The sequence below is a fragment of the Artemia sp. Qi Xiang Cuo genome, chromosome 2 (assembly GCF_049724085.1).
Source record: "Artemia sp. Qi Xiang Cuo chromosome 2, ASM4972408v1, whole genome shotgun sequence".
In the NCBI taxonomy this organism is placed as follows: Eukaryota; Metazoa; Arthropoda; class Branchiopoda; order Anostraca; family Artemiidae; genus Artemia; species Artemia sp. Qi Xiang Cuo.
Genome location: NC_142795.1, coordinates 3,301,437 through 3,317,664, shown reverse-complemented (window position 1 = coordinate 3,317,664; position 16,228 = coordinate 3,301,437). Strand labels below are relative to the sequence as shown.

The window sequence follows — 16,228 nt, the reverse complement described above, 5'->3', positions numbered from 1 at the left end:
TTTTCTCCTATTCGGGAGCGGCTAGGGAGCCACTCGCCGAAAATTGGAATAGTAGTTGATCAGTCAGCAGCAAAAGGTTTAATAATGGGGAATGGGGTAGTCGATAGCGCTGACTACGAATCAAGAAAACGTTCAAAAAATCGAGAGCGTCAAAATTCCAAAAAAAACAAACACAGTTTTTCGTTGTTAAAAAATACGTTTCGCAAGAAATTTCAACAATGATCACGTTGCCTATGGTAATTAATACAATTGATTGTCGGTGCCCCTCAATGCTGATGACCTTGAAACTTGTGATTTCATTGTTTTCATTCGTCAATAAAAATTGGTGTAATATTCAAATATTTGGCGAGTAACGGAAAGTTACACTATGACCACTTACACTATGAGCAACTGTTAGCTATTTCGTGTAATGTACTTATTTACAAACTTTGAAAGATACTAGCTCAGCATGTCAAATTTTTCTATCTGAGTCAAAATTATCAATAGCAGAAAATTTGAAAACTACAGAACCAGAAAAATTAATTATAGAGCATAAAAGAAGCGTTCAAGTATTCCCCACAGCGGTCAGACAGTCTCTAAGTAGATCACACGGTCTACTTCCCGCATATGAGCAATTTCCTGTACACTGCTTGCACGAGCAGTACTCAATGGCCACACTATCTAGGAATTGCTTAAGGGTAGCACAGCTGGCAAAACCTCAACATTTTCGAAAGTCCAGCCAAATCGTAAGGGATCTAGAAACTGTGGCTTAGGTCAGGTAGATAAGGAGATATGGATGTTTTTTCATATACGACAACAATGACTTTCCAGCTAATAAAAAGAACGTTTTCTTGCATAGGACAGAAGGATCAACCCTTGACCTCTCTATCTCTTTCACAAGCAAAGAAATCAATTTCTGCAATCCCCATTTCTCGACAGCCTTAACCACCATTCTTTTTCCTTTAGAGAACATAAAACCAACGGTATCACAGACAAAAAGTGTATGAAGAAGGCATATGGGAAAAACTAGATCGCTTGGTAAATTCGTGCAAAGTTGATGTTTAGGCACTGAATATCCACGAAATTGGACAAAAGCTTTCCGTTTTTTGCCATTTGAGTGGTATCTAAGGGATAACTTATAATGATACAGAAAAGGACAACGATGTCTATGTTATTCGCATCGACGTATACAACACTGATACCCCACTTTAAGTAGTCTGTGTGCAACGCAACTCTAGTATCTGCGTCTTTGTGGGTACAACTCAAACGCTGTGGAAAGCCGGTATCAATACTTTCACTTCTGCTGAGCATCACTATTTTCATCAGGTCTTGAAAGCCTCTTGAGGCAGTAGCTTGAAGCTGCTTGCAGCACATGGAGCAAGTTTTTAAATTCGTCAAATAAAAGTTCAATCAGTTCTTTTTTTGCCTTGGAATTTGATAAAAAATTTTGTTGTGATATATATATATATATATATATATATATATATATATATATATATATATATATATATATATATATATATATATATATATATATATATATATATATATATATATATATATATATATATATATATATATATATATATATATATATATATATATATATATATATATATATATATATATATATATATATATAATGGAAATCTTTACTTTCCTTTTTCAAAATAATCTTTCCTTCTCCAAATCCATTCTCCAAAAGGAGAATGAATTTCCTTCATTCATTCTTTCTCCAAAACGGTCTCCCTGTGATGTATTGCCAAAGGGATATACTTCCAATTTTCCTAATATCTAGCTTGCAAATACTCTTCAAAATTTTCACCGTCTGTTCCGTCCCTCTTACCCCAATTTAAAAAGCTTTTCCACCAAATCCTCCGACTCCTTGCAATGTACATAAAGTTCTCTAAATCCTCATTGCCCCAACGACTTGGATAAAACCATGGATCACTCCTTGATCTAAACATCTCCTTCCATTTTTTCTCCAAGAGACATGTAACTCCCGTGGCATAATTGTCTCGTTGAGAAATTGACTAGAATACATGTTAAGTGAATAGTTTTTGTTTGAATTTGAGTGGTTACTAGAGAAACAGCATTCAAAGTTTGTGCAGTTTTTTGAACATTTAAAGGATTCTTGATGAAAAGCCTTCCTTCACCATTTTCTTCAGCCATTTTATAGGTTCTCTTCAGTCTTTTCCAAGTTCTCTTCAGCTGCAAGTGATGTAATTCACGTTATATTATTTTTTTTTTTTTTTTGGAGAACGCACACCCCCTGAATAACCATGCCACAAAGCAAGGCCGGTTTTTTAAATTAATACACTTAAAAGACTATTTTTGTACGTTATTGTACATTACGTCTTAAATTTTATATTTAATATATATTATATGTTAAGTTATGTATACTTATATATTATACACATTTTTATATGTTGTATTTTATGTAATATATTTATCTTAAATATAAAGTTTTACTAATAATCTATAAATAATGACTTTGTTCGTTCTATTCATATTATTATTTATTCACAGTGTATAAGTTAAATATTTGCCTATTTACATTGCTAAAAGTATTCTTTTTTCTGCATTTTTCCGGTCATTTTTTATACCAATATTTGTTTTATACCATCTATAGAAATTGAAAGAAACAAGTTCTTTTACTTTGTTTCTTTTTTTTCACTTATCTTTACTCTGATATCTTGTTTGCATTTTAAAATCTAAAACAAAAGTTATTTGTAAAATTGAAGCTGGTTGACAACAATTTTCTTATTGAAATTTTTTTTTTCAAAATTCCGTTAGAAAAAAGAAGTCCGTAGGAGTAGGAGTACTACTTATTTTAACGCAATTTTAAATCCCCCTTTTTTTGGGGCGAGTAATCATTATAAATACTACGAGTATACTGCAGGTGACAATCCTGACCGGGATTTAGCTGTGTTAGTGGCGGTATTTGCTCTCTTATTGTGTATAAACTTATACATAAAATTAAATTTAAAAGTCAAATTTTAAACTAAATGGTAACTAATAAGAGCAAAATTGACGCTTAATTTTAAGAAAGCTAGATATGCATATTTAAATTAAAAGATAAAGTAAAAGTTATCATAGGCAGCGCGATCGCGCTGCCTAAGTAAAGAATGATGTGGGCACAATGTATTTTTTTTTTCTCCATACCCGGGCACTTCATATCAAAGGAGTTGTCGTAGAAACTTCGAAAAGGGCTCATTTGATTGGAAATTGGAGTGGCTAGTGCCCTTTTTAATAGTTGAAAGTGATTGGAGGGCAACTACCCCCTCCCCCCCCCCCAAACCCATCGTTCTTCCAAAAAAATTCAATCTAAACTTTGAGAGAGGTATTTTGTTCATCATATTTGATTTTCATATAGAAAATATCTTTTTGAGGAGGACACTCCCCCACAACCCTCGGGGCAAGGGTTTTAAGTTATGCCCTGGGGGTATATACGGTTTTTATAGAAGGCGTTGTCGTAGAAACTTCAAAACAGGCTCATTCGATTGAAAAATTCAACGGGCTAATGCCCTTTTTCATAGTCGAAAGTGATTGGAGGGTAACTAGCCCCCCACGCCCATCATTTCCCCAAACACATCCAATCAAAATTTTGAAATAGCCATTTTGTTCAGCGTAGTTGATTTCAAGATAGAAAATATGTTTTTGAGGAGGACACTCCCCCCCAACTCGATGTTGGCACAATATATCATATTATTTTTTTCCTTTAGAGTAGGGCACTTCATATGACAGGGGTCGTCATTGAAACTTCAAAAGGGGCTCATTCGATTGGAAATTGAATGTTCTAGTGCCCTTGTGAATAGTCGAAAGTGATTGGAGGGCAACTAGCCCCCCCCCCCCTCACGCCAATAATTCCCCCAAACACATCCAATCAAAATTTTGAGATAGCCATTTTGTTCAGCGTATTTGATTTCCAGATAGAAAATATGTTTTTGAGGAGGACACTCCCCACAACCCTCAGGCCAAGGATTTTAAGTTATGCCCTGGGGGCATATAAGGTTTTTGTAGAAGGCGTTGTCGTAGAAACTTCAAAACAGGCTCATTCGATTGGAAATTCAAAGGGCTAGTGCCCTTTTCAATAGTCGAAAGTGATTGGAGGGCAACTAGCCCCCCCCCACGCGCATCATTCCCCCAAACACATCCAATAAAAATTTTGAGATAGCCATTTTTTTTAGCGTAGTTGATTTCCAGATAGAAAATATATTCACGGCAAGGGTTTTAAGTTATGCCCTGGGGGCATATAAGGTTTTTATAGAAGGCATTGTCGTAGAAACCTCAAAACAGGCTCATTCGATTGGAAATCCAAGGGCTAGTGCCCTTTTTAGTAGTCGAAAGTGATTGGAGGGCACCTAGCCCCCCCCCCCCCCCCCCGCGCATCATTCCTCCAAACACAACCAATAAAAAATTTTGAGATAGCCATTTTGTTCAGCTTAGGCTAGTTGATTTCCAGATAGAAAATATTTGTTTTGGGAGGACACTCCCCCACGACCCTCGAGACAAGGGTTTTAAATTATGGCCTGGGGGAATATAAGGTTTTTATAGAAGGCGTAGAAACTTCAAAACAGGCTCATTCGATTGGAAATTCAAAGGGCTAGTGCCCTTTTTAATAGTCGAAAGTGATTGGAGGGCACCTAGCCCCCCCCCCACGCCCATCATTCGCCCAAACACATCCAATCAAAATTTTGAGATAGCCATTTTCTTTGGGCAAGGGTTTTAGAAAATATGTTTTTGGGAGGACACTCCCCCACAACCCTCGAGACAAGGGTTTTAAATTATGGCCTGGGGGAATATAAGGTTTTTATAGAAGGCGTAGAAACTTCAAAACAGGCTCATTCGATTGGAAATTTAAAGGGCTAGTTTCCTTTTTAATAGTCGAAAGTGATTGGAGGGCAACTAGCCCCCCCCCCCCACGCCCATCATTCCCCCGAACATCCAATAAAAATTTTGAGAAAGCCATTTTGTTCAGAGTAGTTGATTTCCAGATAGAAAATATGTTTTTGAGGAGGACACTCCCCCACAACCCTCAGGGCAAGTATTATAAGTTATACCCTGGGGGCATATAAGGTTTTTATTGAAATATTCGTCGAAGAAACTTGAAAAAGGGCTCATTCGATATGAAATTCAAAGGGTTAGTACCCTTTTTAATAGTCGAAAGTGATTAGTAATATTTTTTGTTGTTGTTGTTGTTTAGACCAGGGCACTTCGTATCGAAGGAGTTGTCGTGGGAACTTCGAAAGTGGCTCATTCGACTGAATATAGAAAGGGCTGATGCCCTTTTTAATAGTCAAAAGTGATTGGAGGGCAACTAATCCCCCTTCCACTCCCACCCTCCCACGCCCACCCTCCCATTCACCCATTATGTTTAAAAACTAAATGTTGCCTTAAGATTAAATTAAAATGCACTGTGATAATGCTAATTCCCAATAAGGCATCTCAGGAGTATCCCAAGAACGACTGAGGGTATTATGTTCAAACTTTCGGGGCTAATTCAGCTCTTAAAGTTTAACCAAATCAGAATAACGCAAGTGTATGCAAGCTTTCAAACAAATTAAACAGATTATTTTGCGAATGGTATCAAGTTTTCCATTTCAGGTCAACTAGAGGAGGTATGAAACTAAATTAAACAGTACTATTTATGTCCAGATTTTTAAAACAGTGTATGTTGTTAAAAATTGCTGAAATTTTTTCTCCAGCATACAAATAGCAGGCCAAACTATAAATTCTTTAAAAAAGGAAAGGATCTAAAGTATTATTTTCGTTTTCCCTCAAAAGACCATGTCAATAAAAAACAAAAAGAAATTAATTAAAAAACTTTTTCCATAAAACAAAATCTTCTAAGAAGAGTACAGAACACCATTAAACCAAAGATGAGCCAAAATAACATCAAATAATCTACAGAGCGTGAAAATCCCATAAATAATCATTGGTAAATAAATGAAACCCAAAACGAACAGAAATTACAATAAATAACCGAGTCAAACTCAAAACGAGCGGAAATTAACATAAGTTGGGCGCAAAACCCCTATGCCTTCCCAAGGCCAAAACAAAATTTGCACTTTACAGAAACAAATATAAATGTTTTTACTTTTGTAACTTTAATAAATCAAATAATATTAACATTTTATTACTAAATATCAGTATATGTATATTAAACTGACAATGCACATTCATTTGAAGAAAATCTAGCCTTTTTTTTTTTTTTTTTTTGAATAGCCAATCAAAGTCCTGGAACGAAAACCCAAGTTTTCGTTCGAGTGGTCCTATATATTCAAGTAAAATTTTTGGTCTGCTAGTGTAAGCTCTTTGTTTATGCATTCATATTGGTAGTTAGAAGCTAAGCTTAGAGGCTTAAAGGTTAGTTTTGGTGATTTGTTGTAGACGGAAAAAAATAATAGTAATAAAGTTTTTCAACTATTTTGCAGTCGAAGAAAGACGATCAATGTGAGGCCACATCATGCAGGACAGCATACAAATAAAGTTACGAAAGGAATCCTGATGTAACTAGTACGCCTACAAAACGCTCTTCCCATTTGATGACGCCGATCAGGAACCATGCGCAAGAAAGCGGAGAAAATCAGGTAATATTCAGTTCATAGGCTTATAGAGCCGTAATTTAAAGATCAGAAAAATCTATTGGTGTGGGAGGGGGGAGGAAGGGTACTTGTAGAAAGTGCGCTGAGATAACCAGAATTTATATTGGGGGGGGGGGGTAGCTCTTTTTTTTGCAGGCATGACATGCTTACCCGAATTGTGGTTTTCAAGGGTTCATTTTATTTAAATAGTGTCATCATTAGAAATCTTGGTGATAGTAAAATATTGTCTTTCTTTTTTTTTTTGTCAAAAAATAAAACAGTAATAATAGTTCATCCTAAAATTATAAAAGTGATATTCCTTTTTTTACTTCGGTGCACTGTAGATCTTAAAATTCAATCCTGACAGTTAATCACGTAAAAAAGACGAAATTATGTTATATAGATTACATATATAGATCATAGATAAAAATAGAATTATATAGATATATTATAGAATTATTGAAAAAAATTGTGTTATAAAACAATGCAGTATTTTTGTACAATACACATGCAAAATGCTTTAGGGTATTGCTTACAGTGTAAGCATAAAGCGTTCTTGTTTCTTAAGCGTGAGTTTTCTGTTTTAAGTAAAGCGCCAGTTTTACATAATCTTACAAACATAGGGACTGTCGTCAGTCGTTATTTTTTTTTGCAATTCTCGTATGTATATTTTTTCTTTTGCTGCGAAGCAACAAATTTTTTTCTTTTTAAGTCTCAGTGTAACTATTTACTTCCATCAGAAAACTTTATTTTAAAAAAGTTACCTTTTTTATGTATATAGTCAACAACAAATTATATAAAACTCGAATGATAAACTTGAGCGCCACCATTTGTAGTAGGCTGAAAGAAGGAGTGAACAACACGAAACTTGTTTATATGCTGAAGATCAGGGTCATTAAACTCATTTCATTGTATTGTATGATGTCTAGGGCGCGAATAGGGGAACAATTTTAGGCTTTCCTCCGTCGTCCAATCGTCAACTAGCAATGTTTGCTATTAATTTTCTGTTAGCCCTTGGAAGCAAAAGTATTAGCTAAATGAGGGGGGGGGGGGCATAGGCTCTGGGTCGAGGCTCAGGTCTCACAGACCCATTGCCTTCACAAAGTGTTTAATATAACAAATTGGTCGCTGATATTTCTCAAAAACGAATTGAACGGAGGGGAAAAACAGAATGCAAGCTTATAAAAAATTAATAATACATAACAGAGAACACTAGGCTATCCTTTCCTAGAGTACGAAACCAACCAACGAATTTGAAAGAAACCAGCAAAAGAGTAGAACCCTTAGCCATGTGTACAATTCTCCAGAAGCCTGATAGTGCTGGGGAAAGAGAGGGACACAACAGTACATTTGCTGCAAATGTACGATTGTCCTTGTTTTTCAAGGTGAGAGAGTTTGAACCTCTGGTCAACGGGTTTATGAAGATGGCTATTTCAACAGTTCACTTTTTATTTCAGTTTGGGATCCGCATCATGTCTTACGTGTTTCAGGCAACTTTTAAAATTCTCCAAAAAACTGTTTTCATTATTGAAAGTTATTGTGGTGTCGAATCAATATAACAGAAATTATTTCCAAATTAATGTCAACTGGTAACTCTTGTTCCCTATGTTCCACGGTTGTCCATGGTTTTATCTATACTAACCTGCTTCTGCTAACGCAAGTGATGGGTGACTGTCAACCTGTATTTAAGGTTTTGCAGCGATGGTGATTTCAATGGTGTGATTCTCCATGTTTCATAGCCTTCTTCACTGTGGTGCCATAAAGAAAAATTTATTTAAAACCAACATACATGAAGATTAGTTTTTGAAGGAACCATCAACCATCTCTCTATTCTCTTATAAAAACCTGCTAGTGTCATGTGATTTGATGTCGTGCCAGTAGCGGTTTTAGGCCTAATAACCTGGGGAGAGGCAATGTGCCTTAATAGGAGTGTAAAAATATAAAATGAAAAGGATTTGATTTCAGATATAAGAGAAACGGGGGGGGGCAGCCCCCCCTCCCACCCCTGCCTACGACTAGAACTGCCACCGTGTCACGCCATTTTTGAGGGGTTTCGAAATTTTTGAAAATATGTTCTCATAATTACAATTAGTTGTGCTATTGAATGTCAGTAACTATTGTTATTTGTGAATCACCGTTTCACCGAACGGTGATTCACCGGATAGTGATTCACCGAACGGTGATTCTTGATAAGCATGGGCCATGGTGTGCTCTTTTCTAAGTTGCAGTTATTGCTTCAACCAGAATCAAATGTGAACTTGTTCATTTAATATACTTAAAAATACAAAAAAATTACCGCCAACAGAGAGCAGAGCTCGTAAGGTTGGGTATGTAAATAATAGGACATTGACAAAACAAAACATCTCCTAATAATAATAGTAGTAATAGCAAAAATCATCTTGATAACAAAAATAAAACAATAACAACAAAAACCTAAGAAACAAGGAAGAAAAGAAAGGGAGGAAGAAAAGAAAGGGAGGGAGAAAAGAAATGCTGGACAGGAGGTATGTGAAATACCTATGCTTCAATCTTGCTAGTTGCACTGGCTTTGCTATAAGAACTAAAAAAATATAAAGCTTTAAAACTTTTCATTGGGAAATCGTTTGTTTTTTTGTAAATCTTTTATTTAAATCAAACATACAACATAATGGACATATCCAAGAAGCAGAGCTTGTCCATGGAGTGAAATAAATTCTATTAATATAAGTTAAAAAAGAAGAGAAAACAAGAACGACTTAAAAAAAGGTGAAACGATTTAAGAACTTGGATCTGTCTAAAAAAAATGGGCTATTAGCCCTTGGAACTTTTTTTACGGTAGGGTACCGAGGCAATAAATTGTAAGACGCTATATGTCCTCGGGTTATCAAAATAGTGCATCTGCAATATCGTGAGAACCATTCGGGTAGTGATCTAGTTGAAAGACTCAGAAAGTGCTGAGGAGGGAGGGAAGGATTTAAATTTGTGTAAAGGGATGAGGTGGGTTGAAGGTTTTTTTGTATGATCCGTCAAAAATTTTTGCACTTTGAATGCCCGTGGAACATAGAATACGCGCACAGTGCAGCAACGAGACAATCTAAAAGACACTATTTGTACCCCTTTTATCGAAATGACAGCCCAGCATATCTGGGATCGCTAAATTCTTCGGTCAAGGGCACCTGAATATCTGAAAAACTTTTAGACTGTGATCCCCCCCCCCTCCCTATTGGAGCCAGAAATTGAATAAAAAATATTTCTAATGTGCTTGAAACTTACGAATGGAAGTCTGTAGTTAATGGGGAACCCCAGTGCACTAACAAAATAAAAACAAAACATAAGACGATGGTCCGGCCAAAAATGCGGCCTGAAAAAAAGATGATAAAAGCTTCATTTTCTCTGAACAGCTTAAAACCTTAATCTTTGAGTTCCTGGGTCAAAAAGAACTCCAGTGCTATAAAAAAAAAGAAAAAAAAATGTTTGCCCAAAAATGGGTTAAATTTTTTTTTTTTTTTTTAATTACTTAAAACTTATATATTCTTTAAAAAGAATTAAAAATTTAATTTTATATTCTTTAATCCTTGGGCTAAGGGAAGTCCAATGCTCCAATACAAGACATTGGTCTGTATTAAAAAAAGGGGTCCTGAAAAGCTAAAAAAAAATTTTTTTTACTTCGAGTTGGCTTGGATATTTCAGAGATCATTCCCGGGGGCCATGATGACGCTCAAGGTTCTATTAGAAAGGGATGGGCCTTAGGGAGGAAGGACGAAAAATGGTCATGTAACTTTGTGTCTCTGGGTGGTTTAAAGCTTACATTCAGGGGTTTAAAGCCCCTGGGCCAAGGGGATTTAATTGTAGAAAGCTTAGATTTGGGTCACGACCCCTACCCTCAAAATGAGGCTCAATATTGGCCATTGTGTTTTTTTCTTATCAAATTCGAAACTTATATCATTAGCACAGATAGTACTTGAAAAGTGAATCTTGTTCACCCAAAAATGGGCAAAAAAAAATTATTTTTTCCAATAAGCCAGAAATAATTCGGACTTTTTGATTATAAAACTAATTCCTTGCTTATAAAACTAGTTTTGGCTATATTGATTCCTGATTTATGGAAACTGGTCCAAATTTGTCCCGCCAAGTTGGCTTGAAACTTACAGGACATGTAGACAGGGACAGGATAGGTCTCATGGTAGACCACAAAATAAACAATATTGTTTCTATGGCTTCCAACTTGTTTGATGTTTGGGAACTGCAAATGAAGACACAGGTCGACACCTGAAATTATGGATGGGATGAATGATGTTGATTGTTAAAATGATTGACGAGCTTATACTATCTGTAGCCTACATGGACTTGTACCACTGCGATTGGTTTTTCAGATGATTTATCTGGCAGTTTGATGTTCATTGCTTCAGTTAGTTGAATCAGGAATAGATTCCTGATTCAGTTAGTTTAGTAATATTAGTATCTGTTGGTTCAGTTTTAATCAAACCTCAATCAGACTCAATCAAAATTAGCATCTGATTTAGCTCAATCTAGTTAGTATTAAGTTCATTCATTGCCATCAGTTAGTTCAGTCATGTTGGCACTTGCAACTTCATGGGACATCAGAGACTACCAATTTTTATCGCTTAGAAGGAAAAAAGTCTGGTTCAGTAATAGTATTTTCAGTTAGTGTCATTACTTAGAATAACTAGGCAGAGAGAATAACTGGGTCTTCTTTATGAATCTATGTTTGTTAAATTTAAATTTTTATATTTCTTATATAAAGTTATTATGCTTCTATTATTTTGTTTTATTTATGTACTATATTTATTTTATATGTTTGAAAGAAAATTCATTCTCAATAAAGTTTATTTTTATAAATTAACGTAAAATAACACATAATGATTGACTAAAAGATGGATATAAAGGTGCGTTTTGATTTTTCCTATGATAGAAGAAATGCAAGATCTTTGGAACTAATAATACCACTGCGTTCTTGAAATAAACACTTCAAATTGTTTTTGTTGATGCGATATTTTACAATCCATACCGTAGATCAAATTGAAAGAAAATTCTCTTTCAAATAAAATAGGTTTTGTTGTCTCCCCTAATTTTGTGGCTGTTACGGTTTTTCCTTGCAGCTTTGTTGACTAGCAATGTTTTCTTTACTCAAATTTTTAAATCAATTTGCACTTAGTACAAAGTATATGTGTAAATTAATATGAAAATATTTGTATTAATGCAAAAATGTTTAAAGGTTGCAGGGCCGGAAGAACCGCCTGCAGAACTAAATAGGACCTTCGAGTTACCTTCACAGAATTCAGTCGAAGATTTATGTCCTGGAGCAAGTCAATCATCAGTAACTATTTCTATTACTGATTATGATAAAGGTATGTAAATATGGTAATATCGGTAGACGAAGATGATTCAGTTTTATTTTTGTTTTGTTTTGTTTGTTTGGAGGGTACCAAACTATCCGTGTAGTTTACTTTTTCGTGTAACTTATATAACTGTTCCTGAACTTTATGCAACTTTGTCTCATCAATACTCCCTGAAAATTTTGACCGGATCCCCCCCCCCCATTAAACCTTTCCTGAAATGTCACATACACCATTTCGATAAACTGGGTACAAATATTATCTTTTGGATTGTCTCGTTGCTGCACTGTATGTATATTCTTTCCACAGAGAAATTTTTCGCGGGGGAAGGGATTTTCCAAGGAGGGGGAGCTGGATGTCCCGGCATTATTTTAAAAACGACCAGAAATTAAATTAAAAAAAACAAGGTTTTCAACTGAAAGTAATGAGCGCCTTCCTAACACCGCCTTGCCCCCCCCCCACTCAGTTTTTCTTACATCTGAAATTTAATTTCTTTTATTTATATTTTTACACTCCTATTAAGGTACCTTGACCGCCCCTCCCTCAGATTATCAGGCCTAAAACTGTTCTTGGCGTGGCATCAAATCAAAATAAAAAGTGCATGATTTAAATCACCAACGTCGAAAACCTGTACTGGAGGTTTATAGCTTGCAAAACAAGGAAAATGGCTACTGGCATCGGCGGCAGCAGGGAAGCTCTATATTTTCCCTTTTTTCTTTTTTGCCAGCACTAGCAGGTTTCTAGAAGATCATAAAGATATGGTTGATGGCTCGTTCAAAAGCTAATCTTCATGTATGTTGGTTTTTGATAAATTTTTCTTGATGCCACAAGAGTGAATTAGGTTAGGAAATATGAGATCACACCATTGGAATCACCATCGTTGAAAAACCTTGAATAGAGGGTGCCAGTCTCCCATCACGGTTGGATTAGTAGAAGCATTCTAGTATAGATTACACCATGGACAGTCGTGGAACAGAGGGAACAAGAATTAATAGTTGACACTAATTTGGAAATAGTTTTTGTTATATAGATTTGACGCTAAAATAATTTTCATTTTATAATAATAAAATAATTTCAATAATTTTTATTTGTTTCCAGTAACGAAAACAAATTTTTGAAAAATTTGTAAAGAGCCTGAAACACGTTAAACATGATGTGAGGCAAAACTGAAATAAAAAGTGAATAATTGAAATCGCCATCTGCGTAAACCCGTTGACCAGAGGTTCAAACTCTCCCACCTTGAAAAACAAGGACAATCGTACTTTTGCAGCGAATGTACTGTTGTGTCCCTCTCTTTCCCTGGTACTATCAGGCTTCTGGAGAATTGTAGAGATGGCTAAGGGTTCAATTCTTTTGCTGGTTTCTTTCAAATTCGTTGGTTGGTTTCGTACTCTAGGAAAGGCTAGCCTCGTGTGCTATGCCTAATTGTCTTCAAAGCTATGCTGAATTTTTCTAAGCTTGCATTTTTGTATTTCAATCCGTTTAATTCGTTTCTGAGAAAGATCAGGGACTAATTCATGTTAGCTAACACTTTGTGAAGGCAATGGGTCTGTGAGTGTATGGGTCCGCCCCCTCCCCTCATTTTGCTAATACTTTGGCTTCCAAGGGCTAACAGAAAATTAATAACTAACATTGTTAGTTGATGATTGGACGAGAGAGGAAAGCCTAAAATTGTTCCCCTATTCGCGCCCAGACATAATACAACACAATGAAATGAGTTTAATGACCCTGATCTTCAGCATGTAAACAAGTTTCGTGTTGTTCACTCCTTCTTTCAACCTACTACAAATGATGGCGCTCAAGTTTATCATTCGAGTTTTATATAATTTGTTGTTGACTAAATACATACAAAAGGTAACTTTTTTAAAATAAAGTTTTCTGATGGAAGTAAATTGTTACGCTGATAATTAAAATGAAAAAAATTTGTTGCTTCGCAGCCAAAGCAAAAATATACATACCAGAATTGCAAAAAAAAAATAACGACTGACGACAGTCCCTATGTTTGTAAGATTATGTAAAACTGGCTCTTTACTTAAAACAGAAAACTCACGCTTAAGAAACAAGAACACTTTATGTTTATACTGTAAGCAATACCCTAAAGCGTTTTGCATGTGTATTGTACAAAAATCCTATATTGTTTGATAACCCTATTTTCTATATATTTCTATGAAATCATCTTTTTTACGTTTATTAACTGTCAGGTTTGAATTTTAAGGTCTACAGCGCACCGAAGTAAAAAAAAAAAAGTTAATATTACTTTTGTAATTTTAGGACGAGCTATTAATATTGTTTTATTTTTAATTTTTAACAAAAAAAAGAAGATAGACGATATTTTATTATGATCGGATTCTCAATGGAGATATTATTTAAATAAAATGAGCCCTTTAAAACCACAATTCGGGTAAGCATGTCCGGCCTTCAAAAAAGAGAGCTACCCCCTCCGCTCTAATTTAGAAGACCTGGATTCTGGCTATCTCTGCGAATGTGCACTTTCTACAAGTATCTCCCCACCCCCACCCACATCAGTGAAAATAATCTGGTCCTTAAATTACGGCCCTATAGGTCTATGAACTACATATTAGCTGATTTTCCATACTTTCTTGCACATGGTTCCTGATCGGCGTCATCAAATGGGAAGATTGTTTTGTAGGCGTACTTGTTACATCAGGATTCCTTTCGTAACTTTATTTGTATGCTGTCCTGCATAATGTAGCTTTACTTTAATCATCTTTCTATGACTAAAGAGAAAATTTTTATTATTATTACATTTTTTCGTCTGCAACAAATTATCAAAACTAACCTTTAAGCCTCTCAGCTTAGCTTCTAACTACCAATGTGAATGTTTCTCAGCAGCTGAGCCTTACCTCACTCAGAAAACAGAGAGCTTACACTAGCAGACCAAAAAGTTTCCTTAAATATATTGGACCCTTGGAACGGGAACTCGGGTTTCCGTGGCCGGAATTTTTGATTGGTTCTTCAAAAACATTGAAAAGCTGAAAGCAATGCAGTAAGTTGTCACATAGGGGAGGGTCTTGTACTGCTCCTAGCCCTTAGCATAGAGAGCCCTCATTTGTACAAACGAGATTAGTTTATGAACCAACGCAAGTTATATATACACAGGAATTAAACTTCACAGCTAACAGAGACCTAGGATGAGTCTTTTCTTCGATGATTCACGCATATCAACTGATGACACACCAATCTAAATCGTGCAACATGAGTAAGCTGCATAAATGAAAACTATACAGATCCAACCCAGATTATATGACTCGGTACTTTTATTTCCAGCTCTTAAACTCAAGGCAGATCCTTGCCTCCCAAAAGGTGGGAGGTGTATCTAACTATTACTATAGTCATCTATAATTTCATTAATTTTAAGCTGAAGATTTAGTAGACGGTGTTGATTTCTATCTATAATCTTATTGATTGAGCTCCCCCCCCCCCCCTGAAATAGTTTTGTGATTCGTAAAAACGTAAAAAAATTATATAAATACTTTTTGATGCGTTTTTAAGTTTATTTACCTCCCCTCCTCCCACCAAATTAAAATCCCGGATACGCCTTTGTATATAAGAATGGGTTATCCAACAGTTCGTGGTAACGAATTGTAAGTAAGGAGTGGTGCGGCTCAATAGTAAACGAAACTCTAAGAAACAGAATTTTGATAACAATAGGCACTTCAAACGAATTGAATTTTGACACTTATTCAAAATCTAGAAAATTCATCAAGTTTAACGTTAACCATCCGAACTTACGATACTGAGGAAATTTACCCAACCTTCGAAAAAGAGGGAAATACCCTGACAAATTAAATGATCTTAATGAAAACCACACCATCATATCCAGAATATCAGAGAACCTTACTGTAGAGGTTTGAAGCTACTATATGCAAAAATATACATTGTCGCATTTTTGGCCAGACTTAAGATCACGGATGTGTGTCTATTTATTTAGCCCCCCTCCCATGACCCTTTTTTCGTCAAACTCACTTGATCAACATTTTGATATAGCCATTTTGTTCAGCATAATCAAAAGATCTAGTAACTATGTCTTTGAGGAAGACTTGACACTCCACAGTCCCCGGGGAAGGGTTGCAAGCTATGAACTGATTTTTCTGGTTTGTTGATTACATGGGAGGATCTTTCCCTGGAGGATTCTTTCGTGGGGAAGCGAATTTTCCATGGAGGGGGAGCCGGATTTCCTGGCATTATTTAAAAAAATGATCAGAAATTAAATAAAAAAACAAGTTTTTCTAACTGAAAGTTAGAAAAACTTAATAACTCGGTCTTTACGCTACAGTTTTTTTTAATTTTAAAAAAAGTTTATTA

At 35.5% G+C, this 16,228-nt stretch overlaps 2 protein-coding genes across 2 annotated transcripts in view; both read left to right on the top strand.

Annotated features, from left to right (window-relative positions):
* The window catches only part of LOC148954807 (uncharacterized), a 35,156-nt gene extending 34,147 nt beyond the window's left edge, over nt 1-1,009 (top strand). The window contains exon 5 of the mRNA XM_089105199.1: nt 946-1,009. Coding sequence (XP_088961325.1) covers nt 946-1,009 — 64 coding nt within the window. The remainder of the gene's footprint in view (nt 1-945) is intronic.
* Nucleotides 1-16,228, top strand: part of LOC148954806 (uncharacterized) — a 33,420-nt gene that overhangs the window by 762 nt on the left and 16,430 nt on the right. The window contains exons 2-3 of the mRNA XM_089105187.1: nt 6,417-6,572; nt 11,782-11,914. Of these exons, the coding sequence (XP_088961313.1) occupies nt 6,528-6,572; nt 11,782-11,914 (178 nt within the window). The 5' untranslated portion in view covers nt 6,417-6,527. The remainder of the gene's footprint in view (nt 1-6,416; nt 6,573-11,781; nt 11,915-16,228) is intronic.